The sequence below is a fragment of the Dendropsophus ebraccatus genome, chromosome 4 (assembly GCF_027789765.1).
Source record: "Dendropsophus ebraccatus isolate aDenEbr1 chromosome 4, aDenEbr1.pat, whole genome shotgun sequence".
Lineage (NCBI taxonomy): Eukaryota > Metazoa > Chordata > Amphibia > Anura > Hylidae > Dendropsophus > Dendropsophus ebraccatus.
Window position 1 is genome coordinate 116,808,593 of NC_091457.1, and position 21,876 is coordinate 116,830,468.

At 44.7% G+C, this 21,876-nt stretch overlaps 1 protein-coding gene across 1 annotated transcript in view; it reads left to right on the forward strand.

Moving 5' to 3' along the window:
* Positions 1-7,722: 7,722 nt before the first annotated feature.
* The window catches only part of LHFPL4 (LHFPL tetraspan subfamily member 4), a 100,460-nt gene continuing 86,306 nt past the window's right edge, over positions 7,723-21,876 (forward strand). The window contains exon 1 of the mRNA XM_069968760.1: positions 7,723-8,128. Coding sequence (XP_069824861.1) covers positions 7,723-8,128 — 406 coding nt within the window. The remainder of the gene's footprint in view (positions 8,129-21,876) is intronic.

Genomic DNA, 21,876 nt, shown 5'->3' on the forward strand with positions numbered 1-21,876 from the left:
TTAGAAACAAATGTAAGAGCAGTTTCATTTACATAATGCTTAATGGTTGCAGAATAACCTAAACTTCCATTCTGTTGCACAGAAGGAGGCTCCTAAACAAAGTATAATTATGCAGAAGGAATGATAGCTTTCTAACACATGCATTGTTATACACTTCATTTGTTACCAGTGACAAATAAGGCAGACAACAATCTCTGGACTATACCCTAAACTTGGGTTCCCACACTTCTTTCCCACAGCACTGCAATATCACATCTGTAGTCAACACCCCTAGATAAAGTGAGAACAAGGAAACCCCCTAAAATAATTCAGACCTCAGAGCAGACCCCAGAATTAAAGGGTTTTATTCTTTATCCATAGGGTAAGAGATAAGTATTAAATTGAAGAGGGGTATGACTGGTGGGACTCTCCTATGATCTTAAGAACTGGACCGAGTCTTTGATTTAAAAGGGAACTCCATATAAGGATAACTGTTTTTCTTTGAAAAGTACATTAAACGTTATATAGATGTGTCTATATAATGTTTTACCATATCTGTACGGTTCTGCCACACTGGTAGCTGATAGAAATCCAGGAAGTGAAGAAAAATGGCCTCTGACAATTCACATTGTCTCCTGCTCCACCTGCTCTCCCACCTTAGGAGACAAATCTTCCATGCCTCGGTCTCACATTGTGTGTGTTTGCTGAGCACAGGCTGATGATGCAGACAGGGGGCAGGGTGTGATGTCACAGGAGGCTTGGCTGGATCCCCCAATCCCCTGAGTCACTCACCATCTCTGACTGGCCAGAAGCAGGTTCAGAAACTTCACTGACTGTGCAAAACTCTGCAATGAAATTAGGGCTATGTTCACACATGTTGGAGTTTCATTGCAGTACTGCAGCGTCTTCACAAGAATGATGCAGTAACACAATTAAATAATGCTAAATGGCACAGAGGATCAGAGCGGGCACTGCCAATCCCACCTGGACAAAAAATGAGGCATACACAGTATATCCCATGTAAGATAATAAGTCCTTATTGTGGGGCTCAACCTCAAAGATAAGAGATGCTTGATCATACGTGCGTGGAAATAAAAAGAAAAAAATGAAATTCAAAAAGTTCTTTATTCCAATACCTGTGTTACAGGTAGTAACTGTGTGCTGTGTGGGTGGACCCCAATGAAATGATGAAGTACTGCAAATAATTCAGTAACACAATAAAACTGCAATGTGTGAACACAGCCTAGATGTTCTGCAACAGATTTGGGCGGGGATTGGGCAGGGTGGAGGACTGTGATGAGCAGCTGAGGGAGCATCAAATCCCACATGCCACCACCGCACTGCTGTACTCAAGCAGCTTCATAGACAATGACTGTAATAGCAGCATGCATGTCCAATTACCTACTTCATTTAAAACAATGGGGATAAATGCTTTATTTTGGAATGCCCAAGATTAGACATGAAGAAATATTCCGACCCCAACTACTCTAGTATACTTACCCTCCGTGCTGTCATTTTCAGGCCCAGTTACTGACGTACAGGTAAAGCCTCCTTTGTTATGGGGGCCACACTCTACTAATTGCAAAATGTCCAAAATAGAGACTATGCGGCAGCTTAATAGTCGCCAATTTCTACTTTGTCTGACACGTCTGCAGATTAAGTTGGCAGCAGTATGACAGTCTGTATTCACTCCACTGGTTTTCGTTAAATAAAGATATCAATGTAACAACTCATTTAACAGAGGTAGTCAGAGCAAGCCGGGAATGTAATCTTATTACTAAAAATGGTGCGACAAACTTGCTGACACAGTGGCTGCGGTGAGTAGCAGGTTCTATAAAGCATAGTGGAGGAGATCAGATGTAATTGGCTGGCGTCCAGGTCTGTTCCCCTGCAGTCTGCACTCCGCAGCTTCCTTTCTGTGCCGGCTTTGTTTCTTTACCCAGAATCAAAATTACTTTGCCGTCGTTGTGAACCAGTGGGGAGTCCCCTGATCAAAAATAAAGCAAGAAAGCTTTCTATTTGGAGCATAGGAGTATTGTGGATTGTCTCAGTACAAGCAAATACAAGCAATGATAATGTGTACTTCATATGGTCAAAAATTTTCTTTGCACTAATTTGTTGAGCCTTGATGGTGTTCTACCGCTTGGACTGGGCCTCTAGAGGACATTCACAGACTTGATCCTAAGCCAGCCTTAGCTGTGTGCCTATGGTCACTGTCTTGTTGGAGGATAAACCTTGGGTCCAAGTTGAGATCCAGCACACACTGGAACAGTTTTTCATTAAGAATATCTCTGTACTTTGCTTCCTTAAAGGGGGCATTTACAAAAATTTTTTCCTATCAATCAACTGGTAGAAAGTGCAAGAGATTTGTAATTCACTTCTATTAAAAAATCTCAAGTCTTCCAGTACTTATCAGCTGCTGTATGTCCTGCAGGAAGTGGTGTATTCTCTATAGTCTTACACAGTGCTCTTTGCTGCCACTATTTCCATGACAGGAACTGTCCAGAGCAGTAGCAAACTCCAAAGAAAATTTCTCCTGCTCTCCAGCCTTAGAAGAATACCACTTCCTGCAAATCTCTTGCACTTTCTAACAACAGTTGATTTGAAAGAAAAACATTTTTGGTGAACTATCCCTTTAAGCTTGCCCTCAACCCTGACCAGTCTGCCTGTCCCAGATGCTAAAAACACCCCCAAAGCATGATTCTTTCACCACTATGTGTCACTGTAGGGATGGTATTGGGCAGACAATGACAAATGGCTGGTTTCCTTCAGACAGGATGCTTAGAATTGACCAGAGTGACCATTGGTTTTTTGGGCAACTCTCTTACCAAGGTCCTTCTTCCCCAATTTAGGTCCTCTTATACCAAATGATTATTGGCCATACTTGTCCGATTACCGGTCATTCCAGCCAATAAGACGACGATCAGCTGACATGCAAAATGCTGAAAGACCCCGATCACATCAGCAACATTACATGGAATGACACGCAGCGGACCGCCGCTGACTTCAATGATCTAAGGATTGTCCAAATACTAAACACTGGCTCAGATTTATCAATCTCAAGGAAAAAAATATGTCTGACTTTTGCTTTATCTTTTGTCATTGATCTTGTTGTCTCCTTATCAATATATGCAGAAGACCCATTTAGGCTGTGAGATCAATAATATTCATGCCACAAACCTACACCAGCCTCTTGTAGAATGCTGACATCTTTAAAAGTCATGAACATTAATTAATAAATCGAGTACTTTCTGCCCCACAGACAAATATGGAGTGGAATAGCATAATAGGATTACACGGAGGACGCAAACTCATATATTGGGATACTAACACTGTTTCTGTTATACATATGTATCTTTATCTTTCTTTCCCTATTTTCTTGTACTGCCTATTACTTTGTGTGCCCAATGAAACTTACTAGAATACAGTGGTCCCTTAACATACGATATTAATTGGTTCCAGGATGACCATTGTATGTTGAAACCATTGTATGTTGAGACCAAAATTCTATGGAAAACTGGCCCAGGTAGAGAGCAGCACAGGATATGTAGTATCACACTATACTCAGAGAATCACTACTAGACAGCCAACCAGTGCATGGATTTCACTAATACTGGGGTTTATGAGTAAAATGGCCAGTTTTTTGGTCAATCATATAGTTATTTACATGTGCCGCAGATCTGACTGTCTGTAGCATTGTATGTTGAGTCTGGTCTCAAGTTACGATGGTCCAGAAAGGAACATTGTATGTTGAAAATATTATATCTTGAGGCCACTGTAAGTTGAGGGATCACTGTATACTACATCTGTAAAATAGGTTTCCCCAAAAGGACAGGGATGTTGGAGTTATTTACTTTTGTTAAACAACAATAGAACTTTCTCGAGCATTCCCTATAAATGTCATTTCGCAATAAAGTTGGCCATAGCCTGTTCTATCTATCTGCCACTCATAGGGTTACACTAGTCACGTATTATTATAAATGCTCTGAGCCTCCTCAGGTCCTCATGGCTGCTACACCACTACCAGTCATAACCACTTTAGCTGCAGGCATGCAACATACACGTTGCATATTGATCTGCACAATACAGAAGTAAAGCCCCAAGCTAACACAGTTCTAGGCTAACACAGTTCTAGGCTAACACAGTTCTAGTCCAGGGCCCCTTAAAGCTCTGGCACCCATTTTCCATCAGTCCATCTACCAAAAGCCCACTCTTTTTTTTATCATGCTTTTTTTACTGCTCAGGTGCCAAAGTCTTTATTTTATGAGTCACGGGTAGTCAGAATAGAATTCCCAATGTAGGTCCATGAGCAATACGGGGCTCTCTGTGGATTATTAAGAAAAAGGTGAAGGAGAAGAGCAGCACATGACTAGCACATGTCCACAGCCACAGAGAAATATACTGCAGATCTGTATAGGTGCTATTCACACAAACATTAGGATATTTGTAATCAGTATTCTATACATACCCTGTGTGTTATTTACATTAAATAGTGGAAAGCCATTTATGATAGACTGTAAGCTATTAGTCATTCAGGTTATACCAGTCCTCTCTTATTGGAGGACATGGATCACGCAACTGCAAATCCCATTTACATTGCGCAACCGAAGTAATTGTATAATTTTTCAGCAGCTTGCTGTCATAACGCTTTGTTACAGCTTCTGTTTGGTTGGGAAAAAAAAGAAGTCAAATCACTGCAGGAAAAGCAGCATGCAACTTGCTACCTGCGACTAACAATCCATCAGATAAAGATTTTGGGTGAGTGTTGTATCATGATGACACAAGCACATTGCTAATCATTGGGTGTCATGCTGTAATGTGAGATTCTGATATTTATGTCACATAACCAAAGTCGCCATGTAGCCCAAACCTAATGATGGGGAGAGGGAAGCAGCTGTTCTGTCAGATATTTGTGGCACCCAGAATTGTCAGTTTGCTTAACTAAGTATGATGAGCTGATGTGTGCCCGAAATGAGTCCCAGTGTAGCAGATCTGTTCTCTTTTAAGGAGTCTTAGTCATGGCTCAGTCATCATGTATGCAGAGCTGGATTGTCCTTGCAGCCTTTAAAGAGACACGGTCGCAATTTTTTAAAAATAAAATTAACAGGGGTTGCGATTGCAAGCAGTTGTGCAATATACTTGTAACGGGCAAACCATGAACAGTGTCCGCCCCTGCCGCTGTGGCCGTCTCTGATGCTGTGACATGGGTCTGTTGTGCTCCCCCATGTGCTCTCTTACCCTGCTACGCTTCTGCTCACCAGTGCGTGCATCTTTCGACCTCTAGGGTGCATGCACACCGGCTCAGTGAAATTTAAAGGGCCAGTGTGCCACTAATTGGCTGCTGCACAGCAGTCTGTGGATATAAATTAAAACACTTTGCTTGCCTTCCCTGTTGAAGCCTCTGCACTGCTATCCAACTCATTGTTGCCCCAGTTTTCCTGCCCTTGATTAGCTTAGGTTGCCTCCTGCTGCAACCCGCTCGCCACTACAAACGAGCCAAACCTGGGAGTCGTCTGCTGCAACAAGTCCATCCTGCTTTGCGGGGGGCTCTGGTGAAGACCAGCAACCCCTTTTACTCCACTCCCTGCTGTGGTTTACGCCATCACTAGGGGCAGTCCAGTGGATCAACGACTCCAGCTGTTACAATAATCTATTTTTTAGTTTTCTATGTTTAAATCAACATTATACATATGGCCACTAGGTGTCTCCCTTCCTGTTAAACTGCAGTCCATGGTCTTTCAATGCCAATATCTGGCCTTTTCTCTGTTAAAAAAAAAAAAAAAAGAGATCACTCACAGACATGACTTGGTATTGATTAACGGCCATTCCTGAGCTTGCACAAAACAGGACAAGTCTTCACTGTGCATGTGTACAGCTGCTGCACATCCACATTCAGTAGCAGAGAATACTGGAGGTGCTTGCATTGTACGGTCAGCTCTCCTGTCACACAGCACCAAAACCTCTATCTCCACAAAGTGACAATATACCGACTGAATTATTGCATAACAAAGAGCATTGTCTCCCAGTAAGCTGCAGAGCTGATAATTTCATTAGCAAATGTTAATAATATAATAAGCCTAAGTTAATTTGCCCTAGTTGATATGTCTTTCCTTGTGTGAGAGCGCAAAGGACGGGGGCGGGAGGGAGCATAAACCACAGTTTGGCCATAACATATAAAAAAAATTATATATATATATATATATATATATATATATATATATATATATATATATAGCAATACTGTTTGTGATCCCAACCACCATTGATTTCTTTAAAAAAAAATAATAATTTGGACCACACATCCCATATTTTCATGGGCAAATGTGCGGCAAGCTAACAATGATTTTTAGACCCGCATAAATGATACGATCAGCAGACAAATGAGCGTTTTCTCATGTGTTGGCTAATCGCTGGCCTCTTTACACAGGTCAATGAACAGAAATAAATGTTCCTACGAATGTTCATTTGGCCGATAATTGTCCCATGTAAATGTCTCATAAGTCATCTGAGCTGAATTATGGTGCTTTTTATGTCATTTTAACTCTTTGCTTGCTGGGGCACACTGCTTTTAGGATACCCTGCCCCTGTGAGTATGACCCACATTGGGCAGCAGATTAAAGCGGCAGGTTAAAAATATTAGAATGCCTAGAAGGCATTTAGGAGCCATATTTATAGGTAGAAATGTCATCAGTGATCCCATCATAGTCACTGGTAACAATAACCTTACAATGTGCCCAAAGCATTTGCAAAGCTCCAGCTCCTGCCAGGCTGTGCCACCATGCTGCCCATTCCTGAACACATAGGTAATGAGCTGTACAAATATTATGGTGGTCCACATCATTAAGAAGATGAACACAGACGGAATAATTGTCAGACACCGGAGTGAAATTCTATGTATTTATGGCTAATGAAGATGAACAGGATCAGTGGACTTTCCTGGCCCCTAGTGGGCATATGCCACATCACATCACCAGTCTGGCAGTGCACAGTGTCTGAGGGAAGCCTGCACACTCCAGCTGAGCCAATGCCTTGGTCACAGTGCACACAGTGCAGCCTGGCCACCCTGTCTTTGGCTGGAGAAATCCTTATTAGAGGAGACTCCATGCTATCAGAAAACACAGCCTGCCTCTTCCTGCCAGGAGATTAGAATAATACTAGGTGGGGGGAGGAGGAGGTGGCTAGTCACAGTCAATGCAATGCTATCTGCTTTAGTTGCACTGTTAGGATTTGATCAGAAAACAGATGAGATCAGAGCTTTTAAAGCCCACGGCTGCCTGGGAAATAGTCCCTTTCTTCTGCCCAAATCTGCATTATAGCGGGGGCGCGCCCTGGCTCGGGAGCGCGCAGCAGGCAGCAGAAGGAACCACAGCAAAGATGGAGTCCCAGCAGCTGCAGGGAGGGATGGAGTCAGCCAAGTCTCTGCCGTTTCATTGACACTGCTGTTTTCTCCCCACAGATGGCAAGGCTCTGTGGCATCAGCCAGCAGTCTTGTCTCCAGCTCTGCCACCCAGGGTCTATGTCATCTGTCTTCAGAGGCCAATGCTGCTCCCAGGGACTGCTGTGCTATGTCTGATTAGCTGGCAGAGCACCGGGGCACCTAGCTGCACATCCTCTCCCGGGGTCTAGCCCTGGCATCCTGCTCACCTTCAACTATTGCATGGGCAATCTCCATAGCCACTCGTCATAGGGTCGTGCCAGAAGGGTTCTTAAAGGGGCTTTCGTGTCCACAGATCGCCTGCCAAGATGCTCCCTTCCCAAGAAGCCTCCAAGCTCTACCATGACAATTACATGAGGAACTCCAGAGCCATAGGCGTCCTATGGGCCATATTCACCATCTGCTTTGCCATCATCAACGTGGTGGTCTTCATCCAACCCTACTGGATAGGGGACAGTGTCAATACGCCCAAGCCCGGCTACTTTGGGCTTTTCCACTACTGTGTAGGCAATGGGGCCGGCAATAGAGAGTTCACCTGCCGGGGGTCGTTCACAGATTTCAGCACCATTCCTTCAGGAGCCTTCAAGGCGGCGGCGTTCTTCGTGCTGCTGTCCATGGTGCTGATCCTGGGCTGCATCACCTGCTTTGCCCTCTTCTTCTTCTGTAACACGGCCACTGTCTACAAGATCTGCGCCTGGATGCAGCTCTTTGCAGGTAAGGGGGGCTCAGGGGCACCATTGTCTATAGAGCATTGCTAGGTTGGCCCTATGATGAATTGCTCATCACTATTTTAATTGAAATATTTCCAGTGTGAACATATGTCAAGATTAGATTGACAACCTTGAGTCCAATGAAGTCATGTGCAGGTTTCCTTAGTGATTCTCTTATTGTTTCATAGGAATCCCCTAGTCCTGAATCTAAATCCAACACTGATTTGCTGTATTTATTGTAGAAGCAGTCAATGTGTTCTTGTCTATGGTCCTGACTGCTGCTGCTCCTGGTTTAGCCAATTTTTCAGAGTATAGTATATAACAAGGATGGGGGACCTTTGGCCCTCCAGCTGTTGCAAAACTACAATTCCCATCATGCCTGGACAGCCGAAGGCTGTCCAGGCATGATGGGAGTTGTAGTTTTGCAACAGCTGGAGGGCGGAAGGTTCCCCATCCCCGATATATAAGCATCATTCTCAGGACCCCCTATGGTTACTCTGTATTCCTCACCAGTATTCCATGGTAAATCGGCATGGACAACTTTATGTACTAGTAATAATCATCACGTGCAATGCTTCTATTGAGATGACTTCACTCAGGAGCCACCATGTTTGCTTTTATGGCTCACTTAATGGTGAATTCCATGATAAACTAGCCAACTGTTGGTGAGTACCCATGATAACCCTTGTCATTAATGTACTACTTCTGTGCTGGGTACAATGCTTATAAGGAGCTGTCACAAAGGCATCTTCTCATACGGTCCCGTCTATGGTCCTGATCATTAACTTTTTATTATTATTTTCTTCTAAAGCATTGTCATTATGTAGGAATGATGTGCCTGGATGTAACTGTTATAGTGAATAGGCATAAGACTTGCTGTCATTGGGATAGCCAAAAATTCAACCCCTGGCATTGAAATGGTTGCATAATCCCTATGGCTACTTTTACTGATACTATTTATTTATTGATTGATTGTAAGAAGTGCATGCCTCCAGCCAACCCCATAACACCACTCCGAAGTTGAGTCTACAAAGAGTCATTTGGCTTGAAGTTGAGTGGCAGCATGCATTGCACTTGATTGATGGTTTTCATTATAGGAGGTTTCGGGTAGAGACAAGGTGCAGAGTTGTAGCAAAGCCCTTTCTAGAGTCCGGGAACAGTCATTAGTCATATAGATTCAGATGGAGGGATATACTGACATATAAATAAAAACTACATGGAAATATGTAAATGCTGGTATTGTGCTCAATGGTTTGTACTGTAGACTGATGGCAGAACCTTAGCAAATCCAATCCTGACATCTAACCATTTCATCTTTACCAGTAAATTAATTCAATGTTAATAAGAATTACCTACATAGTTGACAAGTTTCTATGTAACTCCTTTAAGTTTTAGGAGCTCAGTTTGCCTACAAATCCTCAACTTGTAGTGTTTTTCAGCAATGCCGCTAAAGCACATGTAAATCATTATAAGGCTATGTTCACACATAGTATTTCCGTCAGTTTTTTTACGACCAAAACCAGGAGTGGAACTGACAGGGCAAAATTGTAATGGAAAGATTTGTAATGGAAACTGAACAAAAGACTGACGAAAAATACTATGTGTGAACATAGCCTTAAGGGAAGCCCCAGTTTTCTGCCTCTCAGCTGCAGACACTCTCTTACCTTAGCAGGACCTATAGCTTTGTTCATACTAGACTTTCTGGTTCATGAATAGAATGCCAGGACAACAGTTAAGACTGATAGTTCACAAACAGGGCAGACTTAGGGGCCACATGGACAGCTGATACCAACCTTTTTAGGTTACTGTATTGGTAGTTCAGGCCATATATTGTCATCTTTGAGGGATTTATTGTTCCAAATGATCATGAAGGTGATATCCTCATATAAAGATGCATCTGCTGCTACAAAGGTGATTTACAGAGATGCTGTTTACCAGGTTGCATTCAAATTATGCACAATGAATACACATAATCTATACGGCATCAATAATTCTTTGCTCCATATGCCTTAATGACTCATTTGGAGCATATATAGGAACATGCATTTTTAATGGAGAATTGAAGAAATGAACATCTTTACTGCATATGATGAGGTTATAAATCTGTCGGGTTTGCATTAGTTCAAAGTGCTGTATTCATTTTGGCATAATTTTATGAGCTATCATGACTTACTAATAAGTAATATGTAAAGTAATGTAAAGTAATGGGACAATATGGGCGCCGCATAATGGTCCACTTTGGGTAGCCCGTGGTAAAATCATTGGTTGTGGAGGCATAACATAAAATCAGGATCTGTGGCCCTAACTACCTCTACACCCCCTATAGCTTCACCCCTGCCCCTGGTAATGAAGCCTGCCATTGGCATTGCCTATAGTTAGCTGCTATTACTGGGGAAACCCCAATAAAATGCAATTTTTTTTTTGTGACAGATTACACACTGGCCATTGCCAGGATATATAGCTACAGATCTATTATAGTAAACTGGATGTTATCCCATGTGAAGGAAAGCCAAGGTACCAGTCATTATTAAATATATGTGTACAGTGGTTTTGCTAAATAAAATGATTGCAATAGAACCAAGTGTGAACAACTATTGACTTTCCAGAATAAGATGAAACATGGCTTCCTCATAGGTGGTCATCAAGGTTATTTTCCCGGCACTAGTTCTACCATCTTTGATGAAAGTTTAACCATGAAGACACCAGCCTTTAGAAATGAAACCGCCAAAGTGATTTGCTGATAAATGCCAATCCAAAGACTAATATCTCTAGGGGAAGCCGGCCACAGCAGCCACTGCAGGGGAAATAAATAGCCGTCCATGTGATGAATGGGCGCTCCAGGTCTGCAAGAGTGGGAGATGTTCTTACAGAGCTGCTCTCTGTTCTGGTACATAGATGGGGTCCTACACAGGAGGATAGCCCATCTCTTTCCCACTCAATCTGCAAGAATGGAAAGAGCATTTCTCTAAGAGAATTTCTTACATCACCAACTTCTCTACATTTCATCCTCTTACTCAATCCACATCCTCCTTACATAGCCCAGGGCTGGGAGCCGTCTTCCCAGTCCTCTCCCAAGTCCACATGTGAATTAGCGTCTGTGACCACAAAAGAATATAAGAGAAGACATTCTGTGGCCACAGACATTATTTGAAGTAACACACAGGAAAATCACTCTGATCATATTAAAGTGGTTGCCACATAACCCCCAGCATGTGCAGCTTCAGGGACTTGTCAACCAACCATTATTGGCGGGGAATCTAGTACCAGCCTTACCTGTCTCTCGCAGTGGCCACTACAGGAGAAGTGTGGTAGTACAAGCAAGACTTTCAGATTTAATTAATAAAGCATGATTAGTCTGGGTCCTCTAGAATAGCTCTCCACTCTGATCAATTGCTGGACCTGCCACCCATATATATTTCCTAAAAAGATATATAAAAGGGGGTTGTCTTTGTGCTGCTATGAATGTATTTAAGGTGCTGTGTTCATGTATAGAATCTCCTCCAATCTACACATGGCAGTCTCCGCACAGTGTACATCTGTCACAGATCATTTTTAATATTTTCTGAAAGCTTATGGTGGTGTTCACACATTTTGTTTTTTAATTGTAATTGTTGATTGGAAAGGCATATGGAATGGAATGGGTAGGAAAAGAGGAGAAGTCTTTACTTTATACACGTCTTCCATTTATGATCTGTTTCTAGCTTTGTATTTAGTAACTGTAATTTAAAACCTTACTGTGTGAACACACGCTCAATGACAATGAGAATACCTAGAGAGAACATTAACAATATCCAGTTTAGAGCAATTGTTATCTGTATTCCAAATGTGAACTTGTCTTATCCAGCACCTGGTCAAAGAAGGGTTAACTGCTTCACACATCAATTGCATCCCATGTAACACGCAATTGAGGCATAGTAACAGCTAGAGAGTGTCTCTTCTCCCCCCCATGCTGCGTGTAACACCCCCCCCCCCCCCCCCCCCATAGTTGTATCATGAGTCATAGAGGTGCTTACAAGTACACATTCCAGCCTCATCATCCAAGAAAAATAATAATAATATCTGGAATAATTAACATCCAGTAAACTAATTATCCCAACTGTGAGATTGTCTGTTATATAATGATACACTGGCTCCTTAATTATATGATTCTTTCTCAAAGCCGTGCAAAACTGAACTCCGTGTACGCGCAGTTACTGTATATTCTATTCTGAATCAATATTCAACTTATTGCAGCAAGATATAGGGAGACACGAGGGCCACCAGATATCATGGCTTTTTTAAGGGTTTTATGCATATATAGCTTCATCATATAATGTACAGCTTTTTACATTTTTTTACCATATCCAAGATCTCTGGAAACATTCTTGGTGCATAAACTAAAGTTCCCTAATAAGCAAGAAGTATTAGGGACCTAACAGAGAAAACATTAAATGCATTAAAGGGGTTATCCAGAGTTAGGAAAACACAGCCACTTACTACCAAAGACAACATGACTCTTCTATCCAGTTTGGGTGCAGGTTTTGCAACTCATTTACATTAAAGTGAATGGAGCTTAACTGCAATCCACACCTGGACTAGAGACAAGAGTCCTGTTGTTGCCATGTTTTTCTAATACTGGATAACCCCTTTTAAGGCCCATATACACATAAGTCAGGTGAAACTGCCAACTTTGTCACTATCTAATGTTTATGGGGACAGAAAACAAAGGAGGAAAGAAGAATAGGATCTGCTGAATTTGACAACCTGATCCTTCTAATATGCCTACATAGAAGTTACCAGCATTGATGTCTGGCATCGTCTTTTACCCATTTCTAGATTGAAAGCACATACATGCTTGGCTGAGGTGAGCACACATGTGTATATGGGAATAAGGGGGGGGGGCAGCTGTTGGCCATATAAGCATTTGACCAATAGCTATGGAAAGTGAATGGCCACTTTTAGTCTGACTGAGACTAGGCTGAAACTACTTTTGGGCTGTAGGTCTAACATGTCCATAGACTATTATTAGCCTAGTATGCCAAAAAAGTGTTTGTTTGTTTCTTCATATGTTTAACTACTATGCATAGGCATAGGTGTAGACGTTGAAGTTACCTGGAACAGCAGAGAAGGAACCCACATCTTAAGTTCAATGTTCCCAGAGAATCGTTTATCCTCTAAACCTGAGTACCTTTCTTATATCTGTTTGTGCAGTATATTGGGTTTCTCTAGTATCAAGAAATCCAAATCTATAGAGTTTCATAAGGAGAAATCACTATAACATGACAAAAAAATTAGTTTGGAAACAGCGCCATTTTTTTCATAGGTTGTGCCTGGTACTGCAGCATTCAATTGAATGAAGACTGAGTGGAAATAAGATACTCAAAATTTTTTAAGGGGGAAAAACAGTCATGTTTTCCTAATCTTATACAATTCTTTTAACTTTGTGTCCTCCAACGTTCACTTTAATGCAGTTAAATGCGGCTTCTATGCACCAACATTAATGAGTCCATCATGAATAGAAGCTAATTTTATGGTTAATTGATTACCAAAGGGGCAGAGTTCAGCCCCATATTACTGCAGGAGGACATTGTGTTTTTGGCTTTGTTCAAACACTTAGAAGCCTAATTAAGAGGCAAGACATAAAGTGGAACCGGGAAGAAATAGGACATCTCATCTTCACCTTAAAAAAGCATAAAAACCACTTAAGACTGAATAAAGTGGAAAGAGAACACTATCAAAGACCTTCTTTTATAATTATTGGATCATCTGTAGGTTCTTGCTGAACACAAAAATATAAAGGGATTCATTTTTTTGGAACAGTGCCACATTTATCCAAAGGCTGTGTCTGGAACTGCCCATAGACAAGTGGCAAAAAAGCAGATCCTTTCATCTAATCCGAAACACCCCTAATGGGGGAAATGTCTGTCATACTGACTGAAGATTTAATTTAGTCTAGAAATATCTGCCAAACAAATATGTTGGCTCACAAATATCAGCTGCTTCTGACTTGCCATCTGTTCTTCTGTCCAAGACATTGTGAACCATATTTTTTTCCAGCGCTTACCATAAATTAGACTACTTTTAGCTACAGGCAATGTAAAATATACACAGTTTTTGGAGAAAAACATTTTTGAGCAAATGGTTGTCATTTCTGTCATTAGAGCTTGATGGTCTGTATCAGTCATGAGCAGGACTATAGATTACCTATGAATCTGGGAAGGGCTCATCCTTTCCATAGGAGATGAAGAACAGGTTTAGAATGTGTAGGCAGTAGAGATGAGCAAACCGGGTTCGGGTTCGAGTCCATCCGAAACCGAACGATCGGCATTTGATTAGCAGTAGCTGCTGACCTTGAATAAAGCCCTAAGGCTATGTGGAAAACATGGATTTAGTCATTGGCTGTATCCATGTTTTCCAGACAACCTTAGAGCTTTATCCAAGTTCAGCAGCCACCGCTAATCAAATGCTGATCGTTCGGATGGACTCGAACCCGTACCCGGTTCGCTAGTAGGCAGAATAAGCAGGCTTAGGGTAGTATTACACGGGCTGATGGGGGCCCGATAATAAATGTAAACGAGCGCTGATCTGCTAGATCGTTGCTCGTTTACTGGGCCTATTACACGGCCCGATAATCATTTAACAAGGACTGCATGGACATTGTTACCGATGTCCTTGCAGCCCTTGCTTAAACTGTATACATTACCTGTTCATGCTGCAGGGCTCCTCTTGCGTTCTGCTTCTCCCCAGGTCCCGCGCACTCCAGCTTAAGAACGGCCTGTCTCAGCTGATGGGCCCCTCAGCCAATCCCTGGCCATGGCGGTCTTGGCCTGTGATTGGCTGAGCGGCCTGTCAGCTCAGACGCACGGGACCCGATGGGAAGCAGAGTGCAAGAGGAGCTCTGCAGCATCAACAGATAATGTATTCTTCTTTGCATATCGCCAGTCGGCAACTGTGCACCACTATTACACGTAGCGATGCACGGTCAGCGCCCAACAATTATAGGTCCAAACCTATATCAATGATCAGCCGATGAGAACGATCATTGGCTGATCATTGTGTTTATTACACGGAACAATAATCGGCCTGATTATCGTTCCGTGTAATAGTACCTTTAAAAATCCTTGAGAGAAGGATATACATACATATATAAATACATATATACATTGATATTATATATATATATATATATATATATATATATATATATATATATTAAGCTGGGGGAGGAACCAACTGGGAAATGCATCATGGAACCAAGGGAGCTGGCTCTGCCCTCACAGAACACCAGAAAGCCAGGGGCCATCTCACTGTCACAGGGTAAGTACAGGTATGAAAGAACAGGTAACAGACCCAAAATGTAAGGCTGGGTGTCAAGGAAGAGAAACAATTTTTTTAAAGATGGAGCGTGCATTAAAGCATATACAGTATGTTAATTTATATTCTCTTTTCAAAAGATTATGGGTTACCTTCAGAACCGCAGTCCCAGCTACAAAGGTATAGAGTAGGTTATCAGCATCTGGGCCAAAGTAAGTACTGTACCCTCTAACCTTACCCAGTGAAAGTGAGTAGCAGCGCATACAGTGTATGTCGTATATGCTTTCAATGTATGCATCACTGCGTACTACTACTACACTCTACACATTGCTGGGTGCCTTTGCTCTAGCCAATAGTGTAAAGTGTGTGTATAAATACTGAAGTAAGGACTCTTGTCTCCTATACAGTACTCAGCGGCAGTGCATGCGTGTTCACTTTACATTCACGGAGCCAGGATAGGGGATGCAATACAGTGGTGCCTTGGATTACGAGCAGAATTCGTTCCGGGGCCATGCTTGTAATCCAAATCCACTCTTAAACCAAAGCAACTTTTCCCATAAGAAATCATAGAAATGCAAACAATTGGTTCCACACCCCCAAAATAATGATTTATTATTCTGAATAACATGTAAAACTAATTAAAAAAAAACATTCAGAAACAGCAGAATATGTGATATTATAAGTTACTATACAGTAATGAAGAGCATGGGAAACACAAGGACTGACAGAGACTGCAGGGAGCATGAAGGAATGAGCAGGGCAGATGTGGGCACAATATAGCAGCACTCTCTGTCTAAGGAGAGAGGGGTTACAGCTATGAAGAGATTACCTCCACAGTCCTGTCCCCTGAAGCAAGCCCCAGCCTGAAGTGGATCTGCTATGATTTGGAAGGTAAGAAAGACTTCCTGGGTCAGAGTACAGTGCTGTAGACCCCGCTATACAGACCATGCCCCTCCTCCACTCCTGCTCCCACCCAGTACAGGGAGCTCTTAAACCAAAACACTCTTAAACCAAGCTACCACTGTATTTGTCAGATTTTGCACCTTTTCCCAAGTATTACATCACTGCTTAGCCATTCTCTTATCACTCCACCTACTTTACTATTCGTAGAATACAGCCCCAACATTTGTTCTGAGTATTTGTCTCCCTACCTCTACTGTTTTAGCTAATGATGCTTAGGCATGAGTAAATAGAAGTAACTGCAGCGTCCCACGCCTTGGTTTTGGTGAATATTTATCAAACCAACAAGATTGTTTTTTCTTTACTTTTAAAAAAGACCTCTAAAAACGAAAGTTAGGATCTGACTAGTTTCTATGGACAACTGTATAACCGTTGATTCCAGTTTGATAACTTCCATCTGACTTTATTTACCTTGCCCTCACCCTGTCTGGTGTCATTTTGCACCATAATACCAGGGCACCCAAACATCTACCATGCCTCACACCTACAATAAGAAGTGCTTATTCTTTTACTACAGCTAACAGAAGACAGGATAGCCTGCATGGCTGACTGCGATTCATGTTGGCACTGCAAGGCCCAGCCAGCCTGCAGGTTCTGTCCTCTGGTGGCATTCTGGTTTGCACTACATAAACACCTTAATTTAATGGATTTACCTGTAAAGTAGCAGCGTGGCATATCACAACCAAGAGCTACAGTAATATAGGCCTATATGTGTGTGTGGTCGCTAATTAATCAGCAATTTTATAGAGAAAAATAATTACAGAACAAAATGAGATAATAACCGCAAGCATTTTACAATACCCGAGAAGATCATCGAAACACAATAATTCCCTGGTCCCAGCTTTTTACTGAGTTTATAAAACACATAAAACACAGTTATTACCAAATGCAAGAGAGAATCACGTGACTGGCCAAACACAGAAGCAGAATCAAATCTATGTAGTATTTAAAGGAATCAGTCAGATGGAATTCATGTTACAAACTACTGACACTGTTAGGGCCCTATTAAACAGAGCAATAATTATCACTCCGTGTAACAGAGACAACGATCATCGGCTGATCACTGGTTAAGGTTTGGACCTAAGATTGTCGGGCACCAACCCCTATGCTATGTGTAATAGCGATGCGCAGCCGACGATTGCCCAAACACCTGTTACCTTACCTCTCCCCGCTCCCGGTCTTCCCTCCTGAGCTCCGCAGTTTCCCAGTCCTAACGGCCGCAATGTCTAAACAGCCTGTCAACCGTCCTGTGATTGGCTGAGTGGCCTGTCAGCTGCCAGGCTGCTCAGACGCTGCTGGTGCCGGGACCAGGAGGCTAAGGAGCCCTTACTGCCCAATTATCAGGCCGTGTATTAGGTCCAGTAAACAAGTGCTGATCCAGAAGATAACTAAAATGATCGAGCCATACCATAGTCGGCCCATGTAATGGGACACTTAGACAGCTGTTAGGGCAAGGGGACACACCAGACCTTTTATATATACGTCTGCGCTTCCAGAACATAGAAAAAAAACATTTTTCTTCACCTTGCCGTGACAGTTCACTTCCAGTGCTGAGCCCTGCTTCCAGATCTCATTGCTGCTCTATACATACAAATTGTGTGTAGGTGCAAGATTTGGAAGAAGGGTAACAGATCAAGAAGGGATAGTAGTGATGGGAGAGGGAGTAAAGAAGCATTCCTACCTGCTGCACTCCAGGGGCTTGGGAACCAGACAGTAAAATCATTTATTTGCTATAGGAGCACCAGCAGATATATGGAAGGTACTATGTGTCTCCTTGTAATACCAGCTATCTAACAGTGTCAGCAGTTTAAAACCTGAATTCCAAATGACAGATTCACTTCAAAGTGATTTTATAAGATAAAAAAAAAAACGTCATTTTTTTTTTTTTATAGAAGAGCCAGTCTTAGGCTGCATTCCCACGTTCCGTGATCCTGACGGATCACGGACGTGGAATGCATGTACTGGGGCCAGGGCCGTTTTAATACACTGGTGGGCCCAGTGCACAGACCTCAAGAGTGGGCCCCCTCTCCTTATAAAGCTTAACTGAATTATATTTATCAAGTATTATCACTGGTGCATTATACTCAGTGCATCAGGTTTTATGACAAGTTATAAAAAGGGAATATGGTCGGGGAGCATTGCTATGTCAGGTACAATACCCCTAAAGGTTTATGAATAATGGAGAGTGAAGCTAGTGGGGGCATGTACAGACCTAATATCACCACTGGAACAGTTTCTGGCTATAACAGGTTCCCACTGTAGGGAGTATGGGTGTGTAAGCTCTTGTGTCCCCCCAGTCTAGTCTGTCCTAGTCTGTAGGAGGAGGACTGGGGGCACAGGAGTTTACAGACTAGGAGTAAGACTGGGGGCACAGGAGTTTACAGACTAGGAGGAGGACTGGGGGGACACAGGAGCTTACACACTAGGAGGACTGGGGGGCACAGGAGCTTACAGACTAGGAGGAGGACTGGGGGGACACAGGAGCTTACAGACTAGGAGGACTGGGGGGGGACACAGGAGCTTACAGACTAGGAGGAAGACTGGGGGCACAGGAGTTTACAGACTAGGAGGACTGGGGACACAGGAGCTTACAGACTAGGAGGACTGGGGGCACAGGAGTTTACAGACTAGGAGGAAGACTGGGGGCACAGGAGTTTACAGACTAGGAGGACTGGGGGACACAGGAGTTTACAGACTAGGAGGACTGGGGAGACACAGGAGCTTACAGACTAGGAGGACTGGGGGGGGGGGGACACAGGAGCTTACCGACTAGGAGGAGGACTGGGGGGACACAGGAGCTTACAGACTAGGAGGACTGGGGGGACACAGGAGCTTACAGACTAGAAGGAGGACTGGGGGGACACAGGAGCTTACAGACTAGGAGGACGGGGGGGGGGGGACACAGGAGCTTACAGACTAGGAGGACTGGGGGGACACAAAAGCTTACAGACTAGGAGGACTGGGGGGACACAGGAGCTTACAAACTAGGAGGACTGGGGGGACACAGGAGCTTACAGACTAGGAGGAAGACTGGGGGCACAGGAGTTTACAGACTAGGAGGACTGGGGGGACACAGGAGCTTACAGACTAGGAGGAGGACTGGGGGGACACAGGAGTTTACAGATTAGGAGGACTGGGGGGGGGGACACAGGAGCTTACAGACTAGGAGGAGGACTGGGGGACACAGGAGCTTACAGACTAGGAGGACTGGGGGGACACAGGAGCTTACAGACTAGGAGGACTGGGGGGGGGGGACACAGGAGCTTACAGACTAGGAGGAGGACTGGGGGGACACAGGAGCTTACAGACTAGGAGGACTGGGGGGGGGACACAGGAGCTTACAGACTAGGAGGAGGACTGGGGGGACACAGGAGCTTACAGACTAGGAGGACTGGGGGGGGGACACAGGAGCTTACAGACTAGGAGGACTGGGGGGACACAGGAGCTTACAGACTAGGAGGACTGGGGGGGACACAGGAGCTTACAGACTAGGAGGAGGACTGGGGGGACACAGGAGCTTACAGACTAGGAGGACTGGGGGGGGGGACACAGGAGCTTACAGACTAGGAGGAGGACTGGGGGGGACACAGGAGCTTACAGACTAGGAGGACTGGGGGGACACAGGAGCTTACAGACTAGGAGGACTGGGGGGACACAGGAGCTTACAGACTAGGAGGACTGGGGGGACACAGGAGCTTACAGACTAGGAGGAGGACTGGGGGGACACAGGAGCTTACAGACTAGGAGGACTGGGGGGGGACACAGGAGCTTACAGACTAGGAGGACTGGGGGGACACAGGAGCTTACAGACTAGGAGGACTGGGGGGACACAGGAGCTTACAGACTAGGAGGAAGACTGGGGGCACAGGAGTTTACAGACTAGGAGGACTGGGGGGACACAGGAGCTTACAGACTAGGAGGAGGACTGGGGAGGACACAGGAGCTTACAGACTAGGAGGAGGACTGGGGGGACACAGGAGCTTACAGACTAGGAGGACTGGGGGGGGGACACAGGAGCTTACAGACTAGGAGGAGGACTGGGGGACACAGGAGCTTACAGACTAGGAGGACTGGGGGGACACAGGAGCTTACAGACTAGGAGGACTGGGGGGGGGGGACACAGGAGCTTACAGACTAGGAGGAGGACTGGGGGGACACAGGAGCTTACAGACTAGGAGGACTGGGGGGACACAGGAGCTTACAGACTAGGAGGACTGGGGGGACACAGGAGCTTACAGACTAGGAGGACTGGGGGGGACACAGGAGCTTACAGACTAGGAGGAGGACTGGGGGGACACAGGAGCTTACAGACTAGGAGGACTGGGGGGGGGACACAGGAGCTTACAGACTAGGAGGAGGACTGGGGGGGGACAGAAGAGTTTACAGACTAGGAGGACTGGGGGGACACAGGAGCTTACAGACTAGGAGGACTGGGGGGACACAGGAGCTTACAGACTAGGAGGATTGGGGGGGACACAGGAGCTTACAGACTAGGAGGACTGGGGGGACACAGGAGCTTACAGACTAGGAGGACTGGGGGGGGACACAGGAGCTTACAGACTAGGAGGACTGGGGGGACACAGGAGCTTACAGACTAGGAGGACTGGGGGGACACAGGAGCTTACAGACTAGGAGGACTGGGGGGACACAGGAGCTTACAGACTAGGAGGAGGACTGGGGGGACACAGAAGCTTACAGACTAGGAGGACTGGGGGGGGGGGACACAGGAGCTTACAGACTAGGAGGAGGACTGGGGGGACACAGGAGTTTACAGACTAGGAGGACTGGGGGACACAGGAGCTTACAGACTAGGAGGACTGGGGGGGACATAGGAGCTTATAGACTAGGAGGAGGACTGGGGGACACAGGAGCTTACAGACTAGGAGGACTGGGGGGTCACAGGAGCTTACAGACTAGGAGGACTGGGGGGACACAGGAGCTTACAGACTAGGAGGAAGACTGGGGGCACAGGAGTTTACAGACTAGGAGGACTGGGGGGACACAGGAGCTTACAGACTAGGAGGAGGACTGGGGGGACACAGGAGCTTACAGACTAGGAGTAGGACTGGGGGGGCACAGGAGCTTACAGACTAGGAGGAGGACTGGGGGGACACAGGAGCTTACAGACTAGGAGGAGGACTGGGGGACATAGGAGCTTACAGACTAGGAGGAGGACTGGGGAGGACACAGGAGCTTACAGACTAGGAGGAGGACTGGGGGGACACAGGAGTTTACAGATTAGGAGGACTGGGGGGGGGGACACCGGAACTTACAGACTAGGAGGAGGACTGGGGGACACAGGAGCTTACAGACTAGGAGGACTGGGGGGACACAGGAGCTTACAGACTAGGAGGACTGGGGGGGGGGACACAGGAGCTTACAGACTAGGAGGAGGACTGGGGGGACACAGGAGCTTACAGACTAGGAGGACTGGGGGGGGGGACACAGGAGCTTACAGACTAGGAGGAGGACTGGGGGGACACAGGAGCTTACAGACTA